Source organism: Elephantulus edwardii, unplaced genomic scaffold, assembly GCF_000299155.1.
Source record: "Elephantulus edwardii isolate Elephantulus edwardi_28Jun2011 unplaced genomic scaffold, EleEdw1.0 scaffold00011, whole genome shotgun sequence".
Lineage (NCBI taxonomy): Eukaryota > Metazoa > Chordata > Mammalia > Macroscelidea > Macroscelididae > Elephantulus > Elephantulus edwardii.
In genome coordinates this window covers 113603-126176 of record NW_006399761.1, presented here as the reverse complement: position 1 = coordinate 126176, position 12574 = coordinate 113603, and the positions used below count along the sequence as shown (strand labels likewise).

At 45.2% G+C, this 12574-nt stretch overlaps 1 protein-coding gene across 1 annotated transcript in view; it reads left to right on the top strand.

Moving 5' to 3' along the window:
* Window positions 1-1516, top strand: part of POLE4 (polymerase (DNA-directed), epsilon 4, accessory subunit) — a 5024-nt gene extending 3508 nt beyond the window's left edge. The window contains exon 4 of the mRNA XM_006880984.1: window positions 1503-1516. Coding sequence (XP_006881046.1) covers window positions 1503-1516 — 14 coding nt within the window. The remainder of the gene's footprint in view (window positions 1-1502) is intronic.
* The last annotated feature ends 11058 nt before the right edge of the window (window positions 1517-12574 follow it).

Genomic DNA, 12574 nt, shown 5'->3' with positions numbered 1-12574 from the left:
CAGCTTCTCTAGCCATTCGTTTGTTGATGGGCACTTAGGTTGTTTCGAACTCCTTGCTATTGTGAACAAAGCTGCAATAAACATGGGTGTGCATAGGTACTTAGTTTTTGAAGAGCTTTCTCCGGGTTAGCTGCGAGCCCAGGTCATTGGCTGCTCTCCTCACTTGTCGATCTACTGTCAGCCTCTTTTTTCACGTACTTGTTTTTCTTAAAAATAAGTCCTGCTTTTCCGGTTGGCTTTCTAAGGCAGGCAGTTCCATGGCTGCCTTCCTGTTAGCTGGGCAGTCAAACATGCTGGCTCTCACCTAACCTGTTCATTTGTAAGGAGAAGCTTTTCTGATAGGTGTGTGCTGCAATCTCATCTGTGTCTTACAGCCGTAGCGCTGGTGCCCTGTGGGTAATACCTTGGAGGGGTCAGGGGGACAGGTCGGGAGGCTGTGGTCAGTGTTCCCCTTCAGCCACTCCCTGCCCCACAGCCCGCTTCCCTTCCAAGACCAGCCCAACTCCAGTGTCCCTCTCTTGGCCCACATTCCCTGCTAGCCTTCCAGGAGTTTTCTGCTGTGAGTTTCTCCATAGATACATGCACCACCAGTTAAGTGATGAGTGGTTATATACTGTGCTTAACAACTAGGGAAATATCTTAGCTCTTTTCCACTGTGATCTGCAGGGAAGTGGGTTGTACCTCTCTGACAGGTTAAGTCCACCAGCTGTTCCATGGGGCAGGGATGGGCAGTCTTCTATGTGATTTGCAGGCTCTGAAAACCTGTTGGAGGGTCCACTGTGGGTCAGTTCAGACTGGATGGTGATGCGTCAGTAATACAGTCAGTTTTATTTTATTTTAATGAAAGTTTACAAAGAGGTTGTTTTCATTCATCCATGCACATTTTCTCCTCTCCCGCTCCCTCAGTTCCCTTGGCAATGCTTGTTCTGTTCCAGGCTATTAATTGTTCTACACGTAGCTTCTAACAGTCCATTCCTTTCAGATTGACTGTCCTGGGACCCATTCCAGTCCAGTGGTCTTGCTCTAGCCATTCTTATCCTGCTCTTTCCCCTCCCCTGTTTTGATCCTGTTGTTAAGATAGTGATCTTGTGCGGTATTTGTCCCGTTGTTACTGAGATATTACATTCAGCATTGTGTTCTCCATACTCCTCCACTTGTTTTACAAGCTCACTGTTTTCTCTGTGCTCTGTAATACTCATTGTGTGACTGTACCATGGCGTCTCTGTCCATTCATTTGTTACTGAGTTTTCCTCTGCTTTCGGCTGCTTTCCTCTTTGCTGCTGTGTATAGTGCTGCCATGAACACAGGTGTGCATCTAGCCAGTTTGAGGACACTGAACTGGTAGACCAGCTAGTGAGAAGCTTTCTCCAGGGATCTCTGGTGTGTGGTTCCATGCCTGCTGTGGTCTTTGAGAGCTGCCCCAGCTTCTGTCTGAACTCTGCTCGGTTGGCTGCCCGTCTCCGGAGGCCTGTGGCGGTACACGTGGCTCTTTGTGTTTCCAGGCACTCTGGACTGATGGCTGAGCTGTGCTGTCCCGTGAGCCCTGACCACCCCCTCCGGCCACCCCTCACGTGAAGGTGACAGCTCTGAAGAACATGGTCGTGGGAGGTTGCACATGCGCGCCCTTTCTGCCCTGCCCGCACTCAAGCCAAGCTGGTCCGCTCACAGGTCCATTTTCTGCGTTTTCTATGAGGTCTTCCGTTGCTGGTCTGTCTGCTGCTGGGGCTGCAGGCGGCTGCTGCTTGGACACAGATGGAGGACGTGCTCCCTCTCCAGAGGGTGTTTGATGAGTGGTGAGCCCAGAATAAAGGTTTCTGATCAACTCCAATGTAGTGTGCTTTCTCATCTTGCTTTTATTGTTGTCCTGGTGACTGGAAGGCCAGCATGGCTGCCCTTAGACCTTCCTGGTCTCCCCTGGCGGCCATTCTAAAACTCAGTCACTTTATTTCCAGCGGGTCACCAGGTGGTGCCACCAGATGTCCTCAAATTCCTCTTCAAGTCTGGAGAAGTTTCAAATGTGATCGCAGATCTAAAACCGATTTAAATTGTGATATTTGAAGGAGAATGGAAGTAACCCAGGAAAGAGTGGACCTGTTGGTTACAGGGTTAAAGAACACAGCCACACGTGGGGGGTGGCAGCTCTGAAATAGTACTGGATTGTGGACCACTTTGAAAGCCCGTGGACCTTTTCTCTACATAAATGAGTAGATGCTCATTTCTGCAATTTTTAAAAGAATAACTTTAGACTTACAGAAGATAGCATAAAGAATTTCTGTATACCCCTCACTCAATACCTGCATTGAAAATATCTTACGTTACCCATAATATGTTGCTTAAAACTAAGAGGCTTCGCTGCAATCCCAAAGGCGCATGGTTCTAATCCACCAGATACTCTGCTGGAGGAGAGGCAATCTTCTGTGCCAGGCGATCTGATTTGATGGCACACAACAAAGATAAAAAAACCAAACCCCCAAAAACCCTAAGAGGCTAATACCTGTTTATTACTATTAACTATGATATGTTGATGATATTAAGCTTTAGTCCATATTGAAGACTATAGTCCTTGACCTTTCACAGAAAACATTTTAGGTCCTCCTCAGTTTGAGCAAGCAAAAGTTGTACCATCTGCAAAAGCAGGTTGTGAATGAGTCTTCCTCTAATCCTGATGCCATGCTCCTCCTAGTATAGTCCAGCCTTCCGAATGATCTATTCCACTTACAGATTGACAATGTTTGGAGACAAAGATTCTCAGCACTGGGCCACTTGGCAGCACCAGGATGGATGGAGAAGAGATTGAGGTTGTTAACAATTTTAGCTTGCTCAGCTCCAGAGTCAACACTTGGCACCAGTAGTCAGAAAACCAAAAGATGAATTGCATTGGGGAAGTCTGTCAGAGAGCTCTCCTGTTTGAAGGGTAGAGGTAGAGACAGTGCAGGAGAGGAAGACCTTGGATGAAATGGGTTGACACAGCGACCAGGGCAAATGGGATTAGGTATGTCAGAGGCAGCAAGACTGGCTCCAGATAGGGTAGGGTTCAGAGTTGTTGTACACAGGGTTGCTGTGAGCTGCAGGCAGCTTGATGGCACCTAACAGCAATAATAACAAGATCCTCAAATAGGGTTTAGAAGAAGATGAAAGGAATATCACACTGTTGTCAGATGGATCTTAGCTGAGAGCAGAGTATCAGATGAGTACAGTCAGTTGGGGAATTGTCATCAAATATGGACAACAGTGCCATGAGTAGGGATTTATCCAGAACACTTACGTTGTGCTTATGGGGACCGTATACACAGACCCAGAAACAGTTGCACCAGCAGAACCAGGGGATACGGTGGTATTAAGTCAGGAAAGGTGGGCTTTGGGGTTTTATCCTTTCCCTATACCTGTTTGACCTGTATGCTGAACGAACAATGCTGGGGGCTGACCCATGTGTGTGGAAGGAACCTGGAATCCAGGTTGAAAGATGACTAACAGCCTGTGATGTGCAGATTGCAATCTGAAGCACTTACTGATAGATCAATGATGGAATCCTCACCACAGTGTACACAGAAACCTTCACAACTGGATCAGTCAGCATCGAGAGAAACGGAGAGAAGATTGGTGCTGTGAATACTCTCATTTTACTTGGATCTGCAACATTCATGAAAGCAGCCACCAAGAAATGACACATCAGATGGGGCAGACCTTCTGTGTAAGACAGGGACAAGGATGTCACAGTGTGTGTCGAGCGGCCCCTGACTCAAGCTGTAGACTAATACAGGTGTACTTCCCCCTCCCCTTCTACTCAAGGGTTTTTTTTAAAAAACAAACAATTGGAGAAGACAGGTCACTGAGAAAGGGAGATACTGCCGCCTCTCCCTCCACGCTCACCTCAGTGACTGAGTTAGTTGCTTTTCTGAATTTTTCTCTTGTACCCCTTAAGTGGGCTATATTAGCTATTTCTAAAATCCCTTCCCTAGGCTGTATTTTTCTTTTGGGACCTGCTTGATTTTCCCCAGCATTGTTAATCCTCTGGAGTGGACAGCTCTGTGGGTTTTGATGAGTCTGTGCGGTCACTATCTCAGCAGGAAGTCCTCATCCCTGCCACCATCCCTGGACCATGGCAACCAGTTACCTGCCTTCCCTTGTGGTCGTGCCATCTCCAGGGTGTCACGCTGTGGAACTGTGTGAGACAGGTTCTTGAACTTGACATTAGCGTTTGAATTCCAGAGACATTGTTTTATATTTTTGCAAAGCTCTGGCTTAATAGGACATGCTGGATGCTGTTAGCTGTTGCAGTTTGAATTAAGACACACTAGGAAGAAGGATTGGTCATCCATTTTGGAGATGACGGGTGAAAACCCTATGTACAATAGAGCACACTTAGAGAAGACTAGCAGATAGGGCAATAAGGTTGGCTCAGGATAGAGCAGGGTTCAGAGCTGTTGTACAAGCAACTTGACAGCACACAACAACAATAATGTACAGCAAGCTTGGTGTCTCACATAGATGTGTAACTGGAGGAAGAAAGCCATCACTGACCTGAAAACATGTCAGGGTCCACGCAATCCCGTGGACCAGACTTGGACAATGGCTACTTGGATCCACAATCAACACTGATTAAAGCAGCAATCAAGAAATCAAAAGATATGATGCATTGGTGAAATCTACTGTCAAAGACCTCTTTAAAGGACTGAAGGACAAGAATGTCAGTTAAAAACTGGAGTGCCTGCTTCCAGCCATAGTATTTCCACTCGCTGCATGGGCATTGGGAGGTTGGACGATGGAGAAGGTAGACAGAAGAAAAAGCCATGCCTTGAATTGTGTCTGTGGAGAATATTGACTATCCCGCAGATTGCCAAAAGAACAAACACATAAGCCCTGGAGAAAGTGTGGCCATGTTGTTGTTGGTAAGTGCTGTCGAGTCACAGGTGACTCATAGTGACCCTATGAAGGAGAGTCCTGGACGCTTGGGTGCCTTTCATCCTCTCTCCAGGTTCATAGGGTTTCCGGAGGCAAGCTATTATGGAAGTGGATGCCATTCCTCCTTCCACGCTTGTTTAATCGGGGAGCTCCATCCCACTCTCAGTCCACATTGGGTAGCCAACCATTAACGCATTTGACACATCCGTGTCACAATGTTCAGCCTCACAGCAACCACAAGTGACCGTGGGACGGCAACTTGTACACCAGGGCTATACGACCTAGAGGAATGTCTGAACAAAAACAATGAAAGACTGGCCGGAGGGCCACAAACTAAAAGTCACCCACCTTTGTCTTGGTCACATCGTTTTCACTTCACTGGGCCAGCTGATCTCTCTCTCTCTCTCTGTTGATGTTATTGTTGTTAAGCACCTCTCTCCAGAGACTGCCACAACACAACTCCCACGTACACAGCAGCGTGCTCTCTGGCCAAAGGATCACAGCCACCCTGGGTGGGACAAACCTGGGCGATTACGGCCATCTAGTGTTCCTAAAAGGCAGGGGTGGTGACACTGCATTTTTGGACATGTTGTCTGGAAGGGCTAGTCTATGCTGGGAAAGGTGAGAGGTCACAAAAAACAAGACCCTCAAGGAGATGGACTGATGGAGGGGCTGCAGCCATGGGCTTGAGCGTGACCGAGATCATGATTGGTTCAGGATGGGGCACAGCTCAGCTCTGTTGTCCGTAGGGTCACTGTGTGTCATGGTTGATGCATCAGGCCCTCATGACAGCTGCAGGGTCTTGCTCCTTGAATCATATTCAGGTGCCAGCAGCACCAGCCCTGCCTGGCACGTGTTAGAACAGGGCTCCTAGATCTTTACACCAGAGTCTAGAGTTTCATTGATTCTCATGTGGTTTCTGTGCTCATGAAATTTGTTGCCCCCCTTTGGATTTCCATGCATTCATTGTTGCATTTTCCTCCCTACCCAACCCTCCCACACAATTCACTCTTCTCTTGGAAAAGTAAAAGAAAAATTCCTTCATTGTTATACAATCCCTCACCCCAGGTCCACTCCACTATACAGCCTTCGCTCAGGACTCCTGTCATGACAATAATATCTAATCACATATCCCTTTTAAACCGTTTTCTCTCTCATCTGTTTCAATGCAGTATACATTATTTATCCCATCTTTCTCAGTCTCCCTCCAACTCCAATGTCAGACCTGTTTTACAACAGTGGCACTATGCAGTATTTTTCCTTTTGTGACTGAGATATTTCACTCAGCATAATGTCCTCCAGGGTCACCCATTTTGTATAATGTTTCATGAGTTCCTTATTTTTCAGTGCAGCGTAGTATTCCATTGTGTGAATATACCAGAGCTTCTCTATCCATTCGTTTGTTGATGGGCACTTAGGTTGTTTCCAACTCTTAGCTATTGTGAACAAAGCCGTGATAAACATGGGTGTGCATATATCTGCTTGGATGTCAGTTATGGTTTCTTTGGGGTGTATTCCCAGTAGTGGAATTGCTGGGCCAAATGGTATCTCTATTTGCAACTTTTTGAGAAAGCGTCACACCTCCTTCCACAGTGGTTGCACCACTTTACACTTCCACCAACAGGGAGTAAGGGTTCCAGTTTCTCCACAACCTCGCCAGTGTTTGTTGTTTGCCCTCATTAAGTTTTGAGCAGCACTTCTTTCGTCCATGAGTCAGAAAAGCTGCCAGGGTAATACATTTCCCAGTCGTTGCGTGTCTGAAAATATCTTCATCTTTACCCTCATGTGGCCTTGGTTGCTGGGCTGGGTATTGGTCGTGAGCTGCTAGGCTGAAAGGAATTTTAACTTTTGATTCTTTCTCCCCAGAGAGTAAACTGCTATCCGACAGGAAGTTTCACTCAGGGTTGTGACATCAGAACTGACCCCCTAGCTGCCCCTCTGTCGGCTTTCCAAGGCTGTAAATGGCCCGTCTTTTCCTAATGGTGGAAGCAGTGCAACTCCCTTGGGACTGGCCCAGCAAGGAGTGGGGGTGTGATTAAACTGGGAAGTGTTGGAAGGAGGCAGCTAACCCTAAGGCTGGTGGCTGGACACCACCGGGGAGGAAGATGGACAGTCTTCCCGTACAGATTTACAGCCCGGGACCCACAGGGTGTTCCTGATGAGTTCTCCTCCTGCTGAGTTGGGATCCACTGGGCGTGACTGAGTGGGGGTGGGGGTGGCGCTGAGGAAGGGACTCAAGGTATTTTCACGCCTCTGAAAACGGACTTTCAGCCAGTCTCCGTGGGAAGCGCCCTGCCTCATTCCAATCTTCCTTAGGGAGCTCTGGCAGCTCAGTGGTAAGGAGTTGTGCTGCCATCCCAAAGGCGTGCAGTTCAAATCCACCAGCTGCTCTGTGGGAGGAGGGTGGGCAGTCTCCTCGCGTGCAGTTAACTGCCTCTGAAAGGCGCTGGAGGGTCGGCGGTGGGTAGGTTCTGACTCGACGGTACATCACGGCAGTCCTCCTTGAACGCTGTGCCTTCCTGCCCTGATCCTTTCTCGGGTGTTTTGCTAGATCACCCCCACCCCTTACCTGATGTCCAGTGTATCGCTCCCACCTTTGTTACTCACATCTTCACTGGTTATGTTTGTCTGGGCAACTCTACAATGACTGTAGTGGTCAGAACACTGTATGATGCTCTGCTCTCCATGGGGCTCATCTCCCGCCTTGCCCCACTTTGACAGAATATTTCCTGGCCCATATTTCTTTTTATTCCCCCAACTAATTTATTTACAAAATTCGAATACAAATTTGAACAAATTCTTTCAATTTCCCTTACCCCTCCTACCCATCAAATTGTACAACCCAAGGATTAATACCCCCCTCCTGCCCGCACGTCCGCATCCCTCTGCTTCCAGCCTCTCTCACCCCTCTTGGATCCTCATACTCATTCTATAATAATGGTTTTATACAATATTTATGCTTGTAGGACTGAGTTCACTTAGCATAATGCTCTCCAGTCCCTCCCAAGTTAGGTAATAATTTACAAAATTATTGCTCCAGCGTGCTGCATAGTATTCCATTTTGTGAATGTACCATAATTTCTCAATCCATTCGTTTGTGGTTAGACATCTGCGCTGTTTCCATGTTCTTGCTATGGGGAATAATGCTGCTATGAACATTGGTGTATAAAGCTCAGTTTGTGCCTCAGTTCTCATATTCTCAGGGTATATTCCAAGTAGTGGAATAGCTGGGTCATATGGAATTTCTATGTTCAGCTTTTTGAGGAAGCACCAAACTGCCTTCCAGAAGGGTTGCACCATTTTACAATCCCACCAACAATGTATAAAGAGTTCCTTTGTCACCACATCCTCTCCAACATCTATTACTTGATGCCCTGTTAAATTTTTCTACTCTACTGGAGTGAGATGGTACCTCATTGTGGTTTTGATTTGCATCTTTCTCTCTCTCTCTCTTTTTAATTTCCATTCATTCATTGTTGCACTTTTCTCCCCTCCCAACCCTCCCCTCTAGTACACTACCCTCTTGGAAAAGTAAAATTCTTTCATTGCTTTACAATCCCTCCCTCAGGTCCACTCCGCTATACAGCCTTCACTCTGGACTCCTGATTTGAATCTCTCTTATTGCCAGTGATTTGGAGCATTTCTTCATGTGTCTGTTTGCCATTCGAATATCTGCCTCTGTGGAAATTCTTTCAATTTCTTGTGCCCATTTTTTAAATTGGGTTATCAGTCTTTTTCTTTCTTTCTTTTTTTTTTTTTTTAAATCAGTCTTTTTCTTGTGGAGGCCCAGGAGTATTCTGTAAACTTTTGTTATAAGACTCTTGTCTGAGATGAAATTACCAAATGTTTGTTCCCAGTCTGTAGGTTTCCTTTTCACCCTGTTGGAAAAAGTTTTTGATGTGCAAAGAGATTTAATCTTTAGAAGGTCCCATGCATCAACTTTATCCTCTTTAGATTGTGCATTTCTGGTTCCATCTTTCATTTTTATTTTTCATATGGGCTTTCCCATCTGCTTGCCTAGTTCTGCTCTCACTGAAATCCATTGGCATTTTTATTGAGATTGTATTAAATTTATAGTTTAATTTAGGAAGAATTGATATCTTTCTATTATGGAGTGTCTCAAGAATAGAGTATGTTTTCCCGTTTACGAAATGATCCTTTTATGTACCTCAGTAGAATTTGAAAGGCTGCCTCTAAAAGGTTTTGCTCGAGATTTGAATTTCATCTGCTTGGATGCTGTTGTCAGTGAGATGGTCTCCCCGCCTCTTTGTGCCGGCCGAGCATTTCACTTTATGTCGGGGAAGGATCTGTAGTGTGGATGCACATAAATCTCCCTCATGTTGTTGATTTAAGAGGTAATAGAAGCCTTTATAAAGGAATTGAAAATAAAAGGAGGTCTTTGATAAATTTTCATCTCATCCTAGCCCCCTCCAATCTCAACCCCAGCATTGATGCCTGTGACTAGTTTTTGTTAGTGATACTTCCAGAGCCTTTCTTTGCTAATGTGTATATGTAACAAGGTGTTAAAATGATACTTGTTTCTTCTGGTTGAGGCTCAGAGACCTGGACCAGCATGGCAGACTCCTTGTGCTTCCACAGCTCAGCTTTCTTTTAAAGTTGTGAGATTACTGTTGCTGTTACGGGCCATTGAGTCCTATTTCTGCGCCTTTCTCTCCTTTCTCTTTTGAACATTTATACATACCTAATTCAGTTATCCTCTTTATTACCACAATAGTGGCCTTATGCAATATTTGTCCTTATGTGACTGAGATATTTCACTCTGCATAATGTTCTCTAGACTCTTCTGTTTCATAGAGTATTTTACAAAATTATTGCTCCTTAGTGCAGCATAGTATTCCATTGTGTGAATATACCACAATTTCTCAATTAATTCATTTGTTGATGGACATTTGGGTTGCTTCCATTTTCTTGTTATTGGAATAATACTGCTGTGAACATAGGTGTACATATGTCCATTTGTGTCTCTGTTCTGATTTCCTTGGAGTATATTCCTAGCTGTGAAATAGCTGGGTCATATGGGATTTCTATGTTCAGGGAAGCACCAAACTGCCTTCCAGACTGGTTGTACCATTTTACAGTCCCGTCAGCTGTGCATAAGAATTTCAGTCTTTCTACATCATTATTTGCTGTGTTGATACTGCTGTTCGAATGAGATGTTATCTCATTGTTGTTTTGATTTGCATCTCTGATTGCTGGTGATTTTGACCATTTCCTCACATGTTTCTTGGCCATCTGAATGTCCTCCTCTGTGAAGAATCTCTTCAGGTCTTTTGCCATGCATCTATTTTTGTTGGCTGTGTAACATGCTGAAAACCTGCCCCCAGAGCTCCTTTTTCATGTCTCTTGTTTCCAATTGTGTTGTATAGTATTCCACTGTACGAACAAAGTGTGCTTAACTAATCCTATGTTGATAAATGTTGGGTGTTCTGGTGGCCTCGTGGGCAGAGTTGTGCTGTCCGCCCGCAGGCAGTGTGTGGTTCACCTTCTCCAGTGACAATGAGGGGCACAGATGGACAGCTTCTTTCCTCATGATTTACTGGCTCTGAAAACCTGCTGGGAGGCCAGATATGAGTCGGTTCAGACCAAACAGCAACAGCATTGATGAGAAACCTTGAAAGCTGCTGTCTGGGACCTTTCCAAAGCGCTAAAGAGCAATGATACCAGTTTACAGAGCAAGGTGCGTCTGATCTAAGCCATGGTATTTCAGCTGCTTCCTGTGCATCTGAGAACTGGACAATAAACGGTGACAGATAAAGGACCGATGCCTTTGAGCTGTGATGTTAGAGAAGAGTACTGAACAGCCCTTGGACTTCCGGAAGAACACATTTGTCCTGGAGGAAGGGCAGCCGGCATTGCTTCTTAGAGGCCAAGATAGGGAAACTTCTTTCTCACATGTTTTAGGAGGGACCAATCCTTGGAAAAGCCCCTCAACCAGCTGGCTTTTCACAGTCACGGTAACAATGAGCGTGACCACCTCAGCTGGTGAGACAGCACAGGGCAGGGCGGAGTGCTCTGTTACCGCGAGAGGGACTCCGCTCCAGACAGCTGCCAGCAGCAGCACGTGGATCAGGAGGGGTGCACGGGGGCTCTGGGGATGGAGTCTGGAGCGAGCTGTGCTGCGGACCCAAAGAGGGCTTCCTTCTAGGGGTTCACCCAGCACAAGCTTCTTTCCGCCCCCCCTCCACCGTTTTATTGGAAAAAAAAAGTATTGGTTTGCATATAATGTTCTGTATGTATCATGTTTGTGCATGAACTTTGTGTTTTGTACAATCACTCATATACATATAATTGATATAATTAATTACAGTTGCTCTGTAATCACCCCATCCTTTCGACCCCCCCATTGAGCCTTTTTTCCCCTCCCCACTGATCTCTGCTATCCCAGTGACGTCCCCCTTCCCCTTGCTCTACTCCCCTTCTTTACTCTCCTCTTTGAACATTTTGTTCTCTTCTCTCCCTTTTGAACATTCTCCATTTGCTCAGTTATTATGCTGTTTTCACAGTAGTGGCTCTTATGTAATATTTGTCCTTATGTGACAGATACTCAGCAAACTCCTTCTGGGCATTTTAGGAGAAAGATGGACAGTCTTTGCCCCGGTGATTTACAGTCTTGGGAGGCTGCTGCAGGGCCAGCTGTCAATTCTGACTCAGAGGCAATGAGTTGAGCTGCATTGACCTTGAGAAAAGGATTTGCCTCCCAGTCTTTGCTTTTATTTTTTTACTGCTACAGTGATTTTATTTTTGCTTTTTAAAAAATGCTATAATGATTATCGTTATTCAGTTTTTTGCTTTTATATTGACTCTCTCTCTCTCTCTCTCTCTCTCTCTATATATATATATATATATATATATATATAAAATCTCTGGAAATTGGGTACAATGATTTTATTTTTGCTTTTTTTTAAAATGCTGCAGTGATTATCCTTATTCAGGTTTTTGCTTTTATATTGTCTCTCTTTCTCTCTCTCTCCTCTCTTTCCTCTCTCCCCTCCCCCCCCTCTGGAAGTTGGGTACAGTGATTTTATGATTTTATTTTTGCTTTTTTAAAAAATGCTACAGTGATTATTCAGGTTTTTGCCTTTATTTCTCTCTCTCTCCATATATAATCTCTGAAACTTGGATTTCTTTTTTTTTAATTTTTATTATTTTTGTGTGAGTGTACCGTCAAATCAGATCTGATTGGTACAGGAGGAAATTGTCCCTCCTTCCCTGTCAGAGCATCTGGTGGATTCGATCCATGCGCCTCTGGGATTGTAGTTGCAGGTCCTTGCCACTAGGCCACCAGAGCTCCCCTGAAACTTGGATTTCTAAATTAACAGACATGTAGATTTTCAACTTGCCATCCTCCAAGAGATGGTCCCAGTCTGAGATCTCATCAGCAGTTCCCCTGCAGCCATGCTGAGGAGATCAAGTGTGTCTTGCCATCTTTCTTTCCTTTCAGATGTTTCCATTTTCACCAGGAGGAGAAGGTGACTCACAATAGCACTTTGGTTTTGACTTTTGCCGTTTCACTGTTACAAATGACCAATCTGTGACTCGGGCAGAGAATACTGGGCATGGTGTAATCATGTAATCATTTTGTGCATTAATTACCAGAATTTACTGTTAATGAAAGGAAGCAGCTTCTTGTTACACTGGACGGCTTCGGTGT